Source organism: Amborella trichopoda, chromosome 12, assembly GCF_054954075.1.
Source record: "Amborella trichopoda isolate Santa Cruz 75 chromosome 12, AtrichopodaSantaCruz75HAP2 v2.0, whole genome shotgun sequence".
Taxonomy (NCBI): domain Eukaryota; kingdom Viridiplantae; phylum Streptophyta; class Magnoliopsida; order Amborellales; family Amborellaceae; genus Amborella; species Amborella trichopoda.
The window spans coordinates 48,089,431-48,108,590 of NC_142347.1; the positions used below are offsets into that span (position 1 = coordinate 48,089,431).

General features: G+C 36.0%; 1 protein-coding gene across 2 annotated transcripts; it reads left to right on the plus strand.

Annotated features, from left to right (window-relative positions):
* Positions 1-5,889: 5,889 nt before the first annotated feature.
* Positions 5,890-9,372, plus strand: LOC18435606 (RING-H2 finger protein ATL43). Of its 2 annotated transcripts, none has more exons than XM_088852996.1 (2): positions 5,890-6,421; positions 6,618-9,372. In XM_088852996.1, exon 2 carries the CDS (start codon positions 6,791-6,793, stop codon positions 8,321-8,323), a length of 1,533 nt encoding a protein of 510 aa, XP_088709122.1. In that variant the 5' UTR covers positions 5,890-6,421; positions 6,618-6,790; the 3' UTR covers positions 8,324-9,372. The 2 variants fall into 2 exon arrangements, with proteins under 2 accessions (XP_088709122.1, XP_088709123.1); XM_088852997.1 differs by having other exon boundaries at positions 5,932-6,421; positions 6,599-9,372.
* The last annotated feature ends 9,788 nt before the right edge of the window (positions 9,373-19,160 follow it).

Sequence of the window (19,160 nt, forward strand, 5' to 3'; positions counted from 1 at the left end):
TCACAGGAAAATAAAATATTCTAGACTTTTGGTTTGAAGTGGAATCATTTTAGAAAAAAGGATAAAAAAGGGGAAAATATGGTATGAATATAAAAAAACAAAATTAGATGAGATTTTTACAATAACAATAATTTATGGGGACATGAGCATAAATTTCTCTCGTTTTTTCTACGGTAGTCTCTAGGTTGACAAAGTTATACACCAAAACATGGGGTCATGAAAAAACTTCTAAATAGGACATTTTCTGAAGTAGTGAATGCACATTTTCTGAAGTAGTGAATGCACGATATTTTCCCTCACAAGCATATAATATTTTTGCGTGGTAAATTGAAGCAAGTATATATTTTGTTTAGAAATGTGGAATATGTTTTAAAACATTTATCAAAATATACTTATATTTGGAATAGTCGTTGTTTATATACTATTCCATTCCATCGATTGGATACAACAAGGGTAATCTGAAGCAACGGACAAGAATAGTGGGGTGGGAATCATAAAAATATATAAAATCAATAACATGAGTAGAAAAACCTATTAGGTGCCAATGACTCCAGTACCTAATAAGCTCAACCTACTATTGGATTTGAATCAATGATTCCTGCCATACAAAAACAATACTTTAGTCGATGGATAATTTTGATTTGTCATTTGATGGACCATTTTAAAATTTCATAAAAAATAATGGGTAATTTTTGTTAGATAAAAAATACGAATAAAATGCTAAATAATTTGAACATTATGTCATGATAAATTTCTCTTTTTCTTTTAACATAGCAAATAATTGGTTTTGTCTTGGCCTCATGAGTCTCAAGCAACCCACCAAGCAAAAAGGCCAAACCACGATGGAATAAAGTCTAAATTATTGAGAAAAAAAGAAGAAACACAAGTCCTTTATTGACCCAAAAGAAACCTTTTCCTTTGGGAATTTACGAAGATGCCATACCTTAACAGATGTGATGTAGAAATAGTGAAATATCACCTTAACAGATGTGATGTAGAAATAGTGAAATATCACCTTAACAGATGTGATGTAGAAAGGCTATATATACCTAGCTGTGTGTAATGGTGAAGGGCACTTGTCATTTCTCCAGTCCCTTATGTGCATAGGGCTCATGGGGTGAGACAAGAAGCCACAACAAATGCCTTGGTATCTCTCTCTAGACAAGAAGCCGCAACAAATGCCTTGGTATCTCTCTCTCATATATTATATTTCCTTTTATAATGTGTATTAATAAACCTTTTTATGGGGTCCTCATACATGTAATTTATGTGTCCGGTGATAGGCAACCCACCGTTCTTGATTGAAAGATCATTAGATTGGATTGGACCACCTGGTCTATGGATCGAACCGTCGATTGATGCTCTTGTAAGTCAGATCTAAAGTAAAAATCGTATTTGGTTAACCACCTATTAAAACTAATATTTGATTAATTCGGCCAATCGATTTGGCTTGATTTATGATCGGTCAGATTGGTTAAACATTAAGCAGTTTTATATTATAATCGGTCGGATTAGATAAATGAACCCTGCCACAAATAGTCGCATAGGACCCCTATAGATCATCATCCATTCTAAGATTCATATCTTGAGTTAAAATTCAAATTTGACAGCACCCTACAAATTCCATTCTCTCTCCCTATAAATTAGTGAGACATGTGCAACCTAGGAGCCGTATAACCTGTCCTCTCTGCATTTTCTCTCGCTCACACAAGAAAAGGGGGCCTGCACCTCTCCCCTCTCTCTCTCTCCAGCCAATGTTCCTTTCTCTCATGGCCTATTTCCCCTCTCCTTCTCTTTTGTTCCCTCTCTCAGCCCTCCCCTACCCCTCTCTCTCTATCTCTCTCTTAAAGTCATCTGTAATCTAGGCTCAGATTTTGCATCTCAACACCATCTAATGGGTTGCTCAATCTGCTCAACATTTTAAAAGGGGTTTAGAATGAAACAACATTTTTAGGTTTTTAAAATATTATATCAAAAGAGATTATAGTTTTGGACCATTATAACACTACTGGAGCATTATCCTTGGGCTCATTTAGAGAATGAATTATCATATTTGTTTTTCTTCTGTTACACTCCAATATATGTTTCGTCCATCGCTTAAACAATCAGAGACACCACATCTTATTGATCTAGAACTTTGCAATATTCTAAGTTCTTGAAGAGTTTTGTTCGATTATGAAAACATTCAATTCTAAAAGAACTTCATTGAGAATCATGAGATAACAAGTTTATGCTATCAAATATTGATAACAAATTAAGCTAGGAAATTCAAGCGATAGATTTTTCCAATTTTCCTCTTTAATAATTCCATTTACTATAAAAAATAATTAGTTTGTGAAAATCACTGCACACATTTCTAATCTTTCCATCCGTAATCGACACATATTTTGAATTTCCTCAGTGAGACAAAAGGTCATATTTCTCTCTCTGAAATGTCCACCACCCTGAATCAGAGATAACCCAGATTGAATTAATGGAGAAACACTTAGTGATTGATTGTCAAACCCAATAGATGCTAAGTCATTTGTGATTGTTTTGAACTATCAAACCCAATTGATGCTAAGTCATTTGTGATTTCTTAAGGCACTACATTTTGTTGGGTTTCTTCATGAGGATTGCATGTATGAGCTAAAGAAAGAAAATAATTCAAAAGCACTTTGTTGGGTGTTTGGTTGAGGATGGTTCTGATGTGTTGAGCCATAATATGGAGAGAGAAATGGTAGAGAGTAAAAAGTTGTGTTGGAGAGATGGTGCGGGGCTTCTATATAGTTGACAAACTTTATGAGTGCAGGAAACCATGACAGGAGTTACTCTCTAGAAAGAGAGTAGGGGAGGGCTGAGAGGACAAAGGCCAGGATGAAGAGAGATTAACGAGAGAGTATTAGAAACTGTATTTTTGTATATTTGGGTTTTAAGCCCCATATATACATATGCTAATAGAGAGGAGAGAGAGAGAGGTACAGGGGAGGGCCGAGAGAGGAGGGAGGCCATGAGGGAGAGAGAGATGGTGGCGAGAGGCAAAAGAGATAGAGAGGAGCATTGGCTAGAGAGAGAGAGATGTGCAAGGGCCTCTATATTTGGAGAGAGAAAGAGACATGAAGGGGCCTCCATATCGTGTGAGTGAGAGAGAGGAAAAGAGATAGGGACAGGTTGTATAGCTCCTAGTTTGTAGGAGTGATAAATTTATGGGGAGAGAGAAAAGAACTCTGGTAGTGAGTAAAATTTGAACTTTAACACAAGATATAAATATTGAAATCAATGGTGATCCATAGTGGTCTCACACCACTATTTATGGTAGGGTCCTCTTACTATTATCACTTCTCTTTAGTTGAGCAAGTAAGCATATTATAGCCTCGAAGTTCATCACCTTCTAATCAATGGTTAAGTATATTATAGCCTCGAAGTTCATCACCTTCTAATCAATGGTTGCATGGTCTCGCTTCTCTTCTATCTCCTATCAGTCATTGATTTAACGATGATGACCCTCAATACCAGATATGTCAACCAGTCAAGGTTTTTCACCACGGCACTTTCATGCTAGGAAAACGTTTGTACAGGGTGTTAACCGTATGCTATATAAGTGAGACACACTCAACAATCCATTGGAACAAGGTTGTTTTGATGCTAAAGATACCCTTCAAATTGGAACAAGGTTGTATGGATATACGAAAAAAAAAAAAGAAGAAAGAAGAAGGAGGAGGAGGAGGAGGAGGAGAGAAGAGGATATCAAGCCTTAAATAGAGTGCATCTTTCAACCCATTATCAGGACCGTCAATTTTAATATTTTCAGGTGTTTGCTTCATTGCACCATTTTTTGAGCTTTATATTTCGTAATCAGAGATGAAAATATGTTTGCAAACCATCGCAACTGTTTTTGTAGTAAAACCACATTTTCTTGAACGGTTTTAAGGTGGATACCTTATATAAACTACACGCATATGTTTTAAAAACTAGATGAAGTGGCCAGATCAATCATCAGTTGGACCGATCTGATTTGCCGATTTCAGATAATTGGCGAATTGGTATGAAAACATTTAAATAATAGCCTAAACTTTTAAAAGAAAACTAAAAATGGAAAAAGAGAAAAAGAGAGAGAAAATGGCACTAGCCAATTATTTCAATTCAGATCCCTTGGTTCTCTGATTACCTCATGATTTTGTTGGTGTGACCTGCCACGTCACTCCCAATCATTCACAATCTAGATCAAATTTAATCAAGGGAAATGTTTCTATGACCCCAACAACATATAACTTACAAGTGACTTTATTTCTTAACCTTTCGATCTGAATTAAACGGATATGATTGTTTTTACCGCAATATCACGTCAAACACTTTTTTATTTTTCATTTTTTTCTTACAAAACATTTTTTTGATAAAATTTTGGACGTCCTATCGAAAAAATATGGCGAACTTGGAAAAAATAAAACAAAAATATTTTATGTAAAAATAAATGATCAAAATGCCCCTATAATTTTCAAAGGTATCCTAATAATTTTTCATCTCTGTGAATTTTTTTTTAAATATTTTTATCATGTATGCCCTTGTTAGATCTATGTATGCTCCAAATTTTGCTTCAAATTTATTTGTTGAATAAAAATAAAAAATAAAACACTATAAGTCGTCTGATCAATATCTGACGATTAAGGGCTAGCTTGTGACATTGTGACTCAAGCCATCTCTGCCATCTACTCATATATGAAGGCTGATGCAAGGGGTCACATATTCTTTATATATGGGTGAGGTCACCTAGAAAGCCCTCTCTTATCAAAAGGCCCATAAAGAGGTAAACTATTTTACATTTTACGCATTTGAAAATTTTCCAATTCATGATCATGTGTCTTTTGATAGGTATGTTGAAATTATATTAAACGACATGGGTAGAATGTTAAATAGCTCATTTACGTGAGTACTTGAATAAAATTTCCTTTTTAAAATAAGTATAGTACCAACCTATTGAGGTAATCAATGTTTTTAAAACCTGATGACTTACGATGTGGATCACCAATCCAAATGGGAACCAATCAGGATCAAACTGGTTATAGGATGGTACGAGTCGGCCCATTCCTCCCTAAAACCCTTGCTTTTTTAGCTCATTCTAAATTCTTACACCATAAACCCCAATTTAGTGTTTATTTTATTTTATTTATTTATTTATTAATACTTTTTGAATCACCGATTTGGACCAATTTAAACCCGATATAGATTGTTAATCCAATGATCCGACACATATTTTATGGGTGAACGATCAGCCCCACCAATCTAGATTTTGAAATATTGAAAGCAATATTAGTGGCAAACGATAATAAACAAATTATTTAAAATCTAGACTCCAAGTATTAAATGGATACAATTTTTAAAAAATAAAATAAAATCTCACCTTAAATTCCCATCCAAAGCACCTTAGGCATCATAAAACTCTAAAATCAATTTCCAATACCGATTATAACATTTGAAGCTCCACAAATAGTAAATATTTTGCGTATCCATGAAGATGTATTTTTAAGGGAGAATGATATGTCTAGATAATGTGTGAAATAGACATTATTTTTAGAGATCTGAAATCCAAATTTTTTTTTTACTAATATGAATGATTTGAAAGTTTTTAAATCGCCAAAATTTTAATGCGAGCCTTCCTTCATTTTGATAAGGCTGCAGCCCTCTCAAAATATTTTCCGTATTAAATTACAAATACTTTTCATCTTGCATAAACTATGAAAACTCCTTTTTACGTTTTCACACAAGTACAGTTACTATTTTAACACAAGCATGCATTTTTACAGCCGTACAGGAATATAATCCACAGACCCAACACCCTTTCTTCTTCCACTGATTACCATTGACTGGCTTTGACAGACTCAGGTAAAAAAATCAAGAAAAAACAAAGCACCCAAGATTTCCTTCTTTTGTTTTAGAAAGTTAGAGAGAGAAAGCGGTCTCTTCAAGAAAGCCAGAGAGAGAAAGCTGCTTATATTTTAGAAGGTTAGAGAGATAACGCCCGACACCCACAAAGAACCAGAAGGTTAGAGAGAGAAACCTGGTTATATTAGAAGGTTAGAGAGAAAGCGTGACACCCACAAAGAACCAGAAGGTTAGAGAGAGAGGAGGGTATTTTAGAAGGTTAGAGAGAGAAAGCCGGACATGGTAGTTTAGAAGGTTAGAGAGAGAGCAGGATATTTTAGAAGGTTAGGGAGAGAACGCCGGACAGGGTAGTTTAGATGGTTAGAGAGAGAAAAGGCGGACACCAGAGGAGAACCTGATGACTCTTCCCCTCAAAACAGGCGCCAGTGCTTGGATTATTATAAGCTTGAAAGGACCCTTACGGTCTTGCGTGTTTACAGGTGCGGCCGTCGAGCCCGGTGAGAAGCGGATCTAGAGAGAGAAAGAAGCTTTTAAAGGACCCGTGAAAATGTCCGGCTTTCAGGTGAGCTGACTACTCTCTCTCTTGTTTCCTCTCTCTAAACTATCTATGGTTTGTTAACAAACGACCAAAAGAAAAGCTTCAGGTCAAGTCAGCTAGAGAGTGATGAAAACCCATGACCCATTTGAGAAAGTGCTTTTACTGGATATTTTAAAACGAGAAAATCTCTTTGTTCTTTAGGGTTTTTGCCCCTTTTCAGGTTTCTGGATGAAGAGCAGTGCAAAAGCAAGCTTTGTCTCTCTAAAATGCGGTCGCTGCAAAGAGAGCTTTCTCTCTCTCGGACCAAGTTGCTGCACTCTGAGATAGGCTTCCTGCAGAGGAGGCTCTCTCTCTGGAACGGGATTGCAGAGAAGAAGGCCATCTCTCTCTACAATGGCGCCTCTTTCTCTCTCTAGAATGGGGCCGGGAAGAACTGGATTTCACTTCGTTTTGCTCCTTTCAGTCGCCACGCTCCGAGCCACCGACGCTGACGATGGTTATGAACTCGGTAATGGACTCGGGCAGCCGTCAGAGTCGGAAGGCATTCCGAAATCGAATCTTGCGCCTTTCAAGCCAAGCATCGCCGTTATAATCGGCGTTCTCACCACCATTTTCTCCGTTACGTTTCTCCTGCTTCTCTACGTCAAGCACTGCCAGCGTGGGCCCCATAACGGCCAAAACCCTAACGGCTTCTTGCGGGCTCGACACTCGGGAGTCGACCGAGTGATAATCGAGTCGTTGCCGATGTTTCGATTTGAGTCTCTGAACGGTCCAAAGAACCGTCTCGAATGCGCTGTATGTTTGAATCGGTTCGAGTCAGTAGAATTGTTGAGGCTCTTGCCCAAGTGCAAGCACGCGTTCCACGTCGAGTGCGTGGATACATGGCTCGAGTCCCACTCGACTTGCCCGCTGTGTCGAGTACGAGTCGACCCTGAAGATGTACTGCTCTTTGATGAGTCGCTTCAGAAACAGGGGTTTGGTGACGGCGAGTCCCGGCTATCTTCGGGCCGGAAGTCCGCCGGAGATATATTTACCGGGGACTTTTTGCAGGTCGTGGTTCAGAAAGAGGGAGAGGAAACGCCAAGACGGTCTTCAGATTCGAACTCTAAGCGCAAGAAAATGGAGTTTTCAGACCAAAAACTGGAATTTTCAGGGCATAGGATCGAGTTTTTTGGCCGGAAAATGGGATTTTCCGGCGATTCTGTGAGCATGGGGTGCTTTGACAGAGGGAGAAAAGATGGGCTTTTAATGGAGGAGAGAAGGAGCTTCGAGAGAAGAGTGGGGCATCGAATTATCGTCTCAGACGCTGGTTTTCGACAAAGATGGAGCGATCTCAGACCGTCCGATTTGCTATTCCTGAGATCTGAGATGATCTTGGGAGAGAGTGGGAGGTTTTCTCTCTCTAGCCGTAAGCAGGATGAGAGAGAGAACGTCGAGAGGCTCTCTCTCTCTAACCATAATGTGCACAGGAGGGGAGAGCAGGGGAATTCAGAGGAGAGAGAAGAGGGGACAGAGAAGCTTTCAGAGGAGAGAGGGAGGCTTTCTCTCTCTAGCCTTAAAAAGCAGCGGGTTTCGGAGGAGAGAGGAGAGAGCGGGAGGTTTTCTCTCTCTAGCGCCGATGAGCACCAGCCCAAAAAGCAGGTGGGTTGGGAAGAGAGAGAACATGAGAATTGTGGGCCTTCTCTCTCTAGAAATAATGAAGAGAGAGAAGAGATTTTTGTGCAGGAATCAGGAGGAGTTAATGGCGGTTCAGAGAGCAGAGCGATAAATTCGAAGAGGTCGCTCTCTGAGATCACGGGATTAAGCAGGTTTAATGGCAGCAGGGCTATTAATGGCGATCAAAGCGAGGAGAAAGGCAAGAAATGGTTTGGTTTGACAAGGCATTGGCTCGGTAACAGAGAAAATAGCCGGGCGAGTTTTTCGTAGCTCCAGTAATGGCGGATTAATGCAAGAAAACCACAGCCACATTGAAATTGCAGAAGCCAAAACGAGAGAAAAAATACCCCAATTTAGCTTTAACTTATGTATAATGGCGAAAAACCCAGAAATCGGACGGCTCAGATTTTGGAAGCTCAGGCCATGGGAAACCCACCATTTTCTCTGCTTCACCCAGAAGAATTGAGGTCTGAGAAACTTATAAATATGATCCATTTTTTCTGCAATTTTCATCATTAGTTAAAACCCAGAAGATACGAGAAGCATCAGAAGCTGAAGCCATTAAAGACTCTGTTTCTCTGAAGAATTTCAATTGAAGAGGTTATAGAGCTGAAAATCCATAAAAATCTTTTCTCTTCAACTTGTGGCCTCAGTCAAAACCCACAAGTATTCAGAAGTTACAGAGCTGAAGCCACTGATAATGCTCCTCTTTTTTCTGAAATTTCTCCAAGCATAGAAGCCATATCTCTCTCCCTCCCTCTCTGCAATTTTTCGGCGCCAAAAGAAGCGAAATTTCGGTCGTTTCGTTCGGAGGTAAATCACGTGAAGAGGGGCAAAAGGCGGCATCGTAACTCGTACTTTTGCCACCGCCGGGCAGCTACACAGATACCCATGCATTTTCTCTCTCTTAAAAAGCTCTGTTGTGTAGTGTGAGAAAGAGAGCATTTTTTCTCTATTAAAAAGCTCAATTGTTTAGAAAAAGAAGATTGATGAGATTGACAATGATTTTCTGACTTGGATTGTTACCAGAATGGGAAAGAAAAGCTCTCTGAACTCTTGTCAGACAGTGGGAAAGAACCAAATGAGAGAGAGAGAGAGAGTGTGATGAAATGGATGGTATAGAGAGTTTTGGATTTGATAGAACGGATTTTATTTTTTATAGTCGAGTGAAAGTTTGATGAAATGGTTTGCTGTGGAATTGATCTTTGGAAATTTCATAGAAGAGAGAGAGGAAATGGATTGTATAGAGTTTGATGAAATGAATTTTTGTTGTAAGTGATTTGGAATACGGAGCTGAAAATTTTACCTAAAATACAAAAGGGAAAGTATAGAATGAGACTATTTATCTTTTGACATTAATCTTGACCTTTGGATGTGAAATTGGGTGGCTATTATTATTTTATTAACTAAGTACACGTTTCACAAAGAATTTTTTTTAAACTTTGCGACACATACAAACTGTCAAATTTCACATTATATGGTTGTAAGGAATTGTAAACTAATCGCACCGGAAAATTTAACTGGGAATGGGGCTGGGAATGGTTATAATCGAAATTGGATTAACCGGTCAAGTAAAAAAAAAAAAGAATAAAAAATCCAAAAAATAAATAATAAAATAAAATAAAAAACTTAGATTTTATCACATACATTCATCTTACATAAATAAATAAATTGAAACAACTTTTGTTATCAATTAATATTTGAATATTATGGTATTGTACATGATCCCAACGAGATCACATCAATCTTTTTGCTACCTAGAATGAAGTCTCATAATAAATTTACAACACCTTACCCAGATGTATAGCCCCAGTGTAAATCTAGATATTTAGGTATTGCAACTAGACAGAAACATTACATTAATCTATGCTTATTATATGTGGGAAAAGTTTATATAGAGCCAAAGCTCCAAACAATCAACTTTGAGCCTATCTCATACTTTTCACTAGAAGAGGTAGTTTTGATGCCCAAATATTTTCAAATTGATCTCAACATCAAGATGTACGGACATGAGACAAAAGTGGATTGCAAGTTTAGGAAACAACGTATTTTACAACGCTTTTTTGAACCGTCAATTTTCAAAGTTTTTAAGTTTTCATAGATACGTCGATCTAAACTATTTATGAAACTTGAAACTTCATAAATAAATATGAAAATATATTTTAAGGCTATCACAAAGATTTCCAATACTGAAGTCACATTTCTCAACAGTATTTGAAGGTAGGTTGTAATGATTGTTTAGAGCCTAAGCTCTATAAAAACGCACCCATTATGTTTACCGACTCTAGTTTCAAGTTTTATACCAAGTCAAGATACTGCTAATCACAATTAGAAATAATGAAAAATAAATTAATCCACCAACTTTTATGTGCCAATCTAGAATTTCATCTGTAAAAGACAAGATGTCACAGGTATAGAGGCCAATACATATAGGTTTTGTCATGTAAATCAGAACAACATATTTTTATCAAAATAAATAATTTTATTAAAAATATTATTTTATTAAGAAAAATAGAAAAAACACTTCTCATATTCATCAAAAATAATAATTTTATTAAGTAATTATTATTTTTTGAAAAATCGATTTCTCAAGAACTCCTAAAATCGAGCCACATTTCAAGCAAGTAACGACCCTCAATGTTTGGATAATCAAACAAACCAACACACAAGCATTGTAAACGCTTTGATCACCCTTGCAAATGCACAAAAAATCATAAAAAAAAATATTTTTTATTTTTTATTTAATTGAAAAAATCATGGAAATTTCAGATATGTGAAATCGAGCAAGAAAAAAATTATTATAAAAATATTTACTCAATAATAAATAAGCATACCTAGTTTATGTGATAGATGGAGCCTTGATGATCAAAATACACAAATCAATTTGATAAAAAATGACCAAAAACTTGATCCAAAATATGTTTTTGTGGATCGATCATCAACTTTTCGGGCCAAAATCAACCCCCAATATTTTTGATTTTGAACCAATTGAAAGAGGTATATGGTAGATGATCCTATTAGGATTAAAAACCCTTAAATTTCAGCAAAAACCATTGTCTATTGAAGATGGTATTTTGATGAAATGGTGGAAATTTCAAAAGGCATAAAAATCCACCATTTCAATCCACAAAATCTATTGATTTTTCAATCTCGGATTCGAATTTGCTCATTTTACATACAATAAATAGTATTTTATAGCCATAAAGCATGAAAAATGCCAAAAAGTGGCAGAAAAAAGAATAAAAAAAGCCGAAAAAAGCGACATGAATTCTTGCATCAAATAACGGTTTCAATTGAAAATAACGGGCGTTATTTTAACTATACCGTTATTTGTTCATAAATCGTGTTTATATCCACTAACCTGTCTGGTTTGCTGAAAAACCAGTTGGTTTGACTAAAATCTGCCGGTTTTGGGCCTGAAATTTGGGTTGTACTCGAGGCTAGGAGATCCCCAAAACCGCCCCTAACCGGACTCAGTAAACCTATGTTTTTTTTTTTTTTTTTTAATCGTCGCTTAGTCAGAAGATGCCACCCTCAAATAGAATTTTATTTTATTTTTAAAAATTTTTCATGATTATGATAGTGCCCAAGCGGTCTGAGGTTGAAACCTTCAGACCACGCTTTATTTTTTGAGAAAAACAAAGGCCTGAGGATGGGGACCTCGGATAGCTCTCTGGACTGAGCATCATATCGCGCTTTATTTTTTATTTCATGAGAAAAATAATAGTCCGAGGATGGGGACCTTAGACTGCTTTATCGGGGTTTTGTTGTGTTCGTATGGTGGTATGAGGATATTAACCTCGAACCGCTTGGGCATTATCCCTAATGGTTTGGGCACTGCCCTAGTAATGAAAAAACTGAAAAAAAAAGAAAAAAAAAAAAAAAAAATTGTAAAACACGGTCCCAGTGGTAAATTTCTAAAAAAAATTTAAAAATACAGATTGATCGACCTTATTTATAATTTTCGACTAGGAGAATTTCGTATTTTAAGTTATTTTCAGATCCGTAATTAACTCTTTTGTTTTTTATTGATATCGAATGAAAGTTCAATGAAACTGATCATGAAAAGAGAGAGATGATAAAATAGATTTCCATTATGATGAAATGGGTTCGTTGTTGAGTTAGTCATTCGAAATTGTGAGAGACAGAATGAGTGGGTTTGTGATAAAATTGTTGAGAGACAGGTTTCTCATAAAACTGCTGTGAGAGAGAGAGAGAGAAGTACACTTCATGTAACTGGGGAAGAGAGAGAGAGAGGGAGAAGTGGGGTCGATGAAATTTTGGAATTGATTATTAGAAACTGCATGGATAAAAAAGTTTGTTACTTTATATTTAGTACGTGGTTTTCGCTAGTTAGTGGTTCAATGATTATATTATGTAACGACTCTTAAGACAAGATTTTCACTACTAGACTAAGTCATTTTAATAAATTATTGTGGGATTGTAGTACTAAGTTCAACAATTTTATTGAAATTTTTTAATACTCCTTAATAAATTTCAATGCTAGTTTGTAACTTCAATGGGCAAGAATGTTTGTGACCTCCTTATAGTAAAAAGTAAAAAAATAAAAAGTAAAAACAAATGATCTCTTGATATACTTTAACATAAATTAAAACTTGATGAGTCATTAGACTTTTACACTTGTGTTACTAACATTACTTAATGATTTTTTTAAAAAAAATAAGGTGGCGATCTTACTTGCATTAATTTATATTGTCTATTTGTTTTAGATGAAGTTGATTCAACATTATCTTAAAAGACATTGTTTATTAATATTGTATTAAAAGACATGTTAAATCTATACGGACCTACTAAAAAAGATAGTATAAAACATTGCAATTTTACTTCTATAAGTAATATTGTAACATTATATAAACTGCACCCCTTATTAAGCATTTGTAAAAAAAATAACATCAATAGATAATAAGATGACCAATTAATAATAGAATTATTCAGGCTCATTAAGTAATGAATTATTAAGTATTAAGGCTCAATTTAATCACTTAATAATGTTTTTTTTTACTGAATACTCAATGAGCCATTTTACTCATAGAAAAATGAGGGCTTTGGGTCCCTTGACGTGGTGAAGAGGAACAAGTTGGTCCCATTGGAGAGAGAGGCTGCCTTCTTGCCTTTGTCTTTATTATCTTGTGGCCCTTTTTTTTAAGTGGAAACCTTTTTTTATACACATTTTGAAATGGAACCTTTTACGTAACATGCTCCCCCATAAATGTCTCCCTTTTAGTGTTTCTTTATTGCATACTTTGGGGCCTTTGTTCTTGTTCATGTGTTGCTTTATTTGAAAGACAAATATTTTGTCTTTTGCTTTTAATTTTTAATGTGAACTGAGGGAAAGCCTGGCCAAGAATGATTCAAAATTCAATGAGTCGACTTAAAATTGCTTGAGCATCCCAATGTTGAAATAAACACCTATGTGATTTTTAACCAGGGAAATACAATTTTTTTATTTATTTTTTATAATAATTACCCCTTATAATTTTGGTAACAAGTTCACTCACAAATGGTCATATTACAAATAATAGAAATTTCAAAAATACATAACACATCAATAAAATAAATCTCAACTACTTGATGTCATTCGTACAACTTAATATTGTGCTTGAGAATATAAAATAAAAGAACAAACAAATAAAAGAAAAGATACCGGAGATTACCTCAATCGGGTTTTTTACACCCCACACCGAGTCACCACATCCAATGGCTTAGGATCAACGGTCTCTTCAATCTCAAATCGGAAAAACTAATTTTGGCCAAACTAGGTAACCACCCTTAAATATCTACAAAACCCTAATTCCAAAATAATTAGGCTCAAACCCTAATTTTTCCAACCCTTAGATTAGATAATGAGTAAGAGAGAGAGAGTCTCTATGTTGGGGCGTGCCTCTTAGGGTCTTTTTAAGAGAGAGAGAGAGAGAGAGAGAAAAAAAATCAAAGAGTAGAGAGAGAAGAGTGTGGCCCCTAGGGTCTTTTTAGGATAAAGAGAGAGAGAAAATCAGAGAGGAGCGTGACCCTTAAAGACGAGAGAGAGAGAGAGAGAGAGAGAGTTTATGGGAGAGAGAGAGATGTGTAGAGATGGGGGGAGAGCATCCCTATTTATAATGAAATTTAGGTCTAGGGTTTCTCATAGTTTGCCTCTTTCTTGATATTGAATATGGACCGTTGATCGAGATGACTTGTGGGATGAGAGATATGAATCATCCATTCCATAGATGGGCCATCAACAGAAAGGTGCATGAATCATTATCCCCCTTTCCTTAAACCATTTTTCCCATCAATATATTTAAATAAGTTAAATCTATTAAAATAACATGCATTCCATAAAATTGCAAATTCATCTCATATTTTCCATTAGAATATTTCAATAATATAAAGTCAAGATATTCTTTCAATAGTCAAGATAAGATATGGTCAATATTTCCCAAACAATATTTGACCATATGCTTATAAGATGGACTTTCCAAAAATTACAAACTTGATATCAAAGTAATAACAAAGGGAGCAATGGGTGGGGCGTGCCACCCATATGTGGCATACATGGGCCCCCGCCCATTTGCCACATGGTGGGCCCATGTGCATTATGGGCCCCCATAAAAATTTTATAAATATTTTTAAATTTTATTTAAACATTATTTGAATTTTATATAATTTGTAAAAGCAATAACTTCATATTTATAATTCCAAAAATCATAAATAAAATATTGAAAGATTCATAAACATTCAAATAATAAATCTAAAATAATTTTTATAATAAAATGATGTGAAGTAGATCCATATAGTTTAGGAATTCTATCAACGATCATGGGGTACTCCACATTCAACTGTGACTATATACCACACTTGCTTTATCGAACCGATCCTGCTTTTCTTATGACCCACAGTCTAAGCAGGGGCTCATTAGCGGGTCACCAAAGTCTGGTCGATGAGCTAAGGAGTCGCAATCCCAGTATGTGGATTACAGGTCTTCCTCTAGAGACATGTCAAAGTCACCACGACCTAATGCGACCACAGCTCTATGACGCATAAGGGTATCTTTCGCACATGCATACGCTTTACCCAGCCACTTTTTCCTCAATGAAAGTGGTTATGAATCCAGCCATAGATATCTTATGAACCGAAACCAAGCACTTCCTCATATTAGGAGCATAAAGTGCTTACTTTAGGATCAATGTACGCCTACTTTTCAGTTTCAGCTCAAAATCTTCAACTCCAAGTACATCAGTCTTCTGATTTCCTCCCATATAAATATGTTGTTGTTCTGGCCTTATGGGAGGGAAAGAACGGCAACCTTACTTAGTGTTGGTGATATGGGTCGTAGCCCCCGAGTCAAGATACCAAAAAGCTCCATTGGGGTCAGCTAGCATGGACTAGAAAACCACACATGTCAATTCCTTATTAGTTCCACCAGATTTGTTGAACCGATAACTATTGGCTATGTGGCCTACCTTCTTGCAAATAAAACAAGTTCGAATCTCTCTCTTTGCTTCCTTATTTCCAAAATCTCTTCTTTTGAAATATATTTTCTTCTCAAAAGTATTTTTTCCCTTTCCTTTCTTAAATTTAAAAGATGGTTGAGATTTTACCATATGCACAGCATCCTTTGGAGTTTGCCTTGAACTCCTCTTTTATTCTTCAGATTTGATGGTCGTGATAAGTTCCTCCAATTTTGGTGCCTTTCTTTTAGCAGAGATGGAAGATATGAAAGTCTCCCATGAATTAGGAAGAGAAATCATTAAATGAATCACTTGCATAAACTCATTAGGCTTTATGCTTGTATCTTCCAGATCTTTGACTAGCGTACGAAGCACGTGCACATGATCTGCAAACTTGACACCTTCTACCATTTTTAAATCATTGTACCTTCTCATAGCCATAATTTGCATCATAAAAGAGGGTATACTCTCTTTAAAGTTTATCAAAAATCTCACTTGCAGTATAAATTGACTCGTATTCAGAAGCATACGAGTCAATCATGGCACATAAAAGAATGTGCTTGTATTTCAAGTTTCTCCTCTTCCAATTGGCGTACTCATATTTGATTATTTGAGATGAGTTGTTAGTTGGATGACGAGGTCGGTCCTCAAAGAGTACCTCATGCAAGTTTTCTTCATAAAGCATAAATTTGATTTTTCTTTTCCATTAAGCAAAGTTGGTCCTATCAAACCTTTCGGTTTTCAGGGTCTCAAAGATGAAGGTACGAGCAACCACTATATTTTTATTCTCAAGCAAAAGTAAGAAAATACTCCTAATGGCAATCAAGTAAAACTACCTCTGATATCAATGAAAGAAAGACCTATGTGATCTTTTGCTGGAGAAATACAATATTTTTTTTTTTAATAATAATCACCCCTTATAATTTTGGCAATAAGATCACTCACATATGGTCTTATTATAAACAATAGAAATTCCAAAAATAAATAACACATCAATAAAATAAATCTCAACTACTTGATGTCAGTCATACAACCTAATACTGTGCTTAAGAATATAAAATAAAAAGATAAATAAATAAAAGAAAAGATGTCGGAGATTACCTCAACCGGGTTTTTTACACCCCACACTGAGTTACCACATTCAATAGCGCGGGATCAACGATCTAGCTTCAATCTTGAACCGAAAAAGCTAATTTCAGCCAAACTAAGTAACCACCCTTAAATCTCTACAAAACCCTAACTCCAAAATAATTAGGCTCAAATTCTAATTTTCCCAACCCTTAGATTAAATCATGAATAGAGAGAGAAAATCAGAGAGTAGAGAGAGGGGCATGGCTCCTAGGGAAGAGAGAGAGAGTTTATGGGAGAGAGAGAGGTATGTAGAGATGGGGGGAGAACACCCCTTTTTATAGTAAAATTTAGGTCTAGGGTTTCTTATAGTTTGCCTCTTTCTTGAGATTGAATATGGACCGTTGATCAAGGTGACTTGTGAAGTAAGAGATCTGAGCCATCCATTTCATAGATGGGCCATCAACATTATAGAAGGTGTATGAACCATTATCTCTTTTTCCTTAAACCATTTTTCCCATCAATATATTTAAATAAGTTAAATCTATTAAAATACCATGCATTCCATAAAATTGTATAATCCATCTCTTATTTTCCATAAGAATATTTCAATAATATCAAGTCAAGATATTCCTTCAATAATCAAGATATGATATGGTCAATATTTCTCAAACAATATTTGATCATATGCTTATAAGATGGACTTTCCAAAAATTACAAAACTTGATATCAAAGTAATAACAAAGGAAGTAATGAGTGTGGAAAGTGGATCCATATGGTCCAGGAATTCAATCAACTATCAGGGGCTTATTAGCGGGTCACCAAAGTCTGATCGATGAGCCAAGGAGTCGCAATCCTAGCCTGTGGATTACAGGTCCTCCCCTAGAGACAAGTCAAGATCACTACGACCTGATGCGACCACAACTCTATAACACATAGGGGTATCTCTCGCACATGCATACGCTTCACTCAAAGGTGGATATATGCCTTTCTTGAACGATTTATCTATATGCATGCCGTGTGATAAAACATGGATAAGGTTTTGGCCCCCGTCTCTGTAGGCCTACTATCATACACAAGGGTAATACAGTCTTTCGGCTCATTCATCTAAGCATAAGCTCCGACCTCATCAAGAGCTAACCCAAAAACCCTTCTTGGTTTATTTTTTATGCCGAGGTACCTTGGGTTTTCCAACCGACTGGCCTAGATCGTCAAGCACAGTCTGGTATCTGCAAACATCATTTGCTTAGTATGATCCTCGAGGGACCATGCTCCCACTGAGTTTATATTCCACTATAATAAATGTTTTTCATTACACACTCATAAGGCCTTTAAAGGCCACATAAACCCAACAAATATTAGTAGGAAAAAGTTTATACAGGGTTGAAACTTTATACAGTTGAAGTAACATGCATCTCAAAAATCCTTTAAGAAGCGGGTGTCGCGATTTGGAATACTTTCCAATTGATCATCTCAACCTTGAAATGTCTGGATATGAAGAGAAATAAAAGTACTTCAAGCTTTAAATATAGTGCATCTTGTAACTAGTCATCTAAACCGTTATTTATAACATTTTCAAGAATTGATTTACTCGATCTGTATTATTTTTCAAATATTAAGTTTTATAATTTTCGACAAAAGTAAATTTTCAAACCATTATAAGGTTTCTGTCATTGGAACTACATCCCAAGCACAATTTATTAATATACCTTATTTCTGTAGTATAATGAGGGTGCCTTACACAAAACTCACCCATATTAGTACCTTGTCGATTTGTCAGGGTTGCCAAAAAATCGGGTGAGTCTCTGAAGTCTGAAGTCCAATTTTTTTTCCGATAAAACACTTGTTGAATCATACCTCAGGATTTTCTGACCAACTGTGGAATCTGAACCCATGTATGCATTTTCAAACACCGGTTAAGAGTAGTATACCATTAAACCAATATTTATAAATCTTGTTTACAAATTAGAATTCTAGGAATTTGGGACTAGTATATCTCCTTTCTAGGTTTGTATGAGCTATTTTTTCTTTTCATTAAAAATTAATGAAAACCATAGGGCCAGGCAGGTTGGGTTGGCCTACCCAATTCATTGCTAGCCTTAAACATGGTTAACAACTGTTCAAAGGGTTGACTCATTCGAGTACATCTAAACTTATCACCATCATCATCATAGTCTTTTTCCAACCATTTGGGGTTGGGTATACGAATCTTTGGCCGTCATTTTGTTCATTTAAATACCATACCCTTAGTGAGGCCATAAGTCTCCATAGCTGAATCTATACGTATCTCAACTCTTGAGAGCATTCATTGTTTGCTACACCCTTCGGTTATGATGTTGCAAATGGTTGGGCAATGAGTGCTTTGATTTGTAGCATCAGTTGGAGAAGTTGCAGATGTTTAGAGAATGAAAGCTTTGATATGTAGCATATGTAGGGGATTGAGGTCTCCCCTTGGCACACAGGAATTTCATAAGCCAGTCTCAACCTGATGGTTCCTATGAAAGGAGTTCGATATGAAAGGAGTTTGATCTTGGTCCATGATGGGTTCTAGCCCTTTAGGCTAGTTGGGGTGGCTTAGCCAATTACAT

Bases quoted from the DNA above. Each gene is read 5' to 3' on its own strand.
- LOC18435606 (XM_088852996.1), top strand. From the start codon at position 6,791: ATGGCGCCTCTTTCTCTCTCTAGAATGGGGCCGGGAAGAACTGGATTT.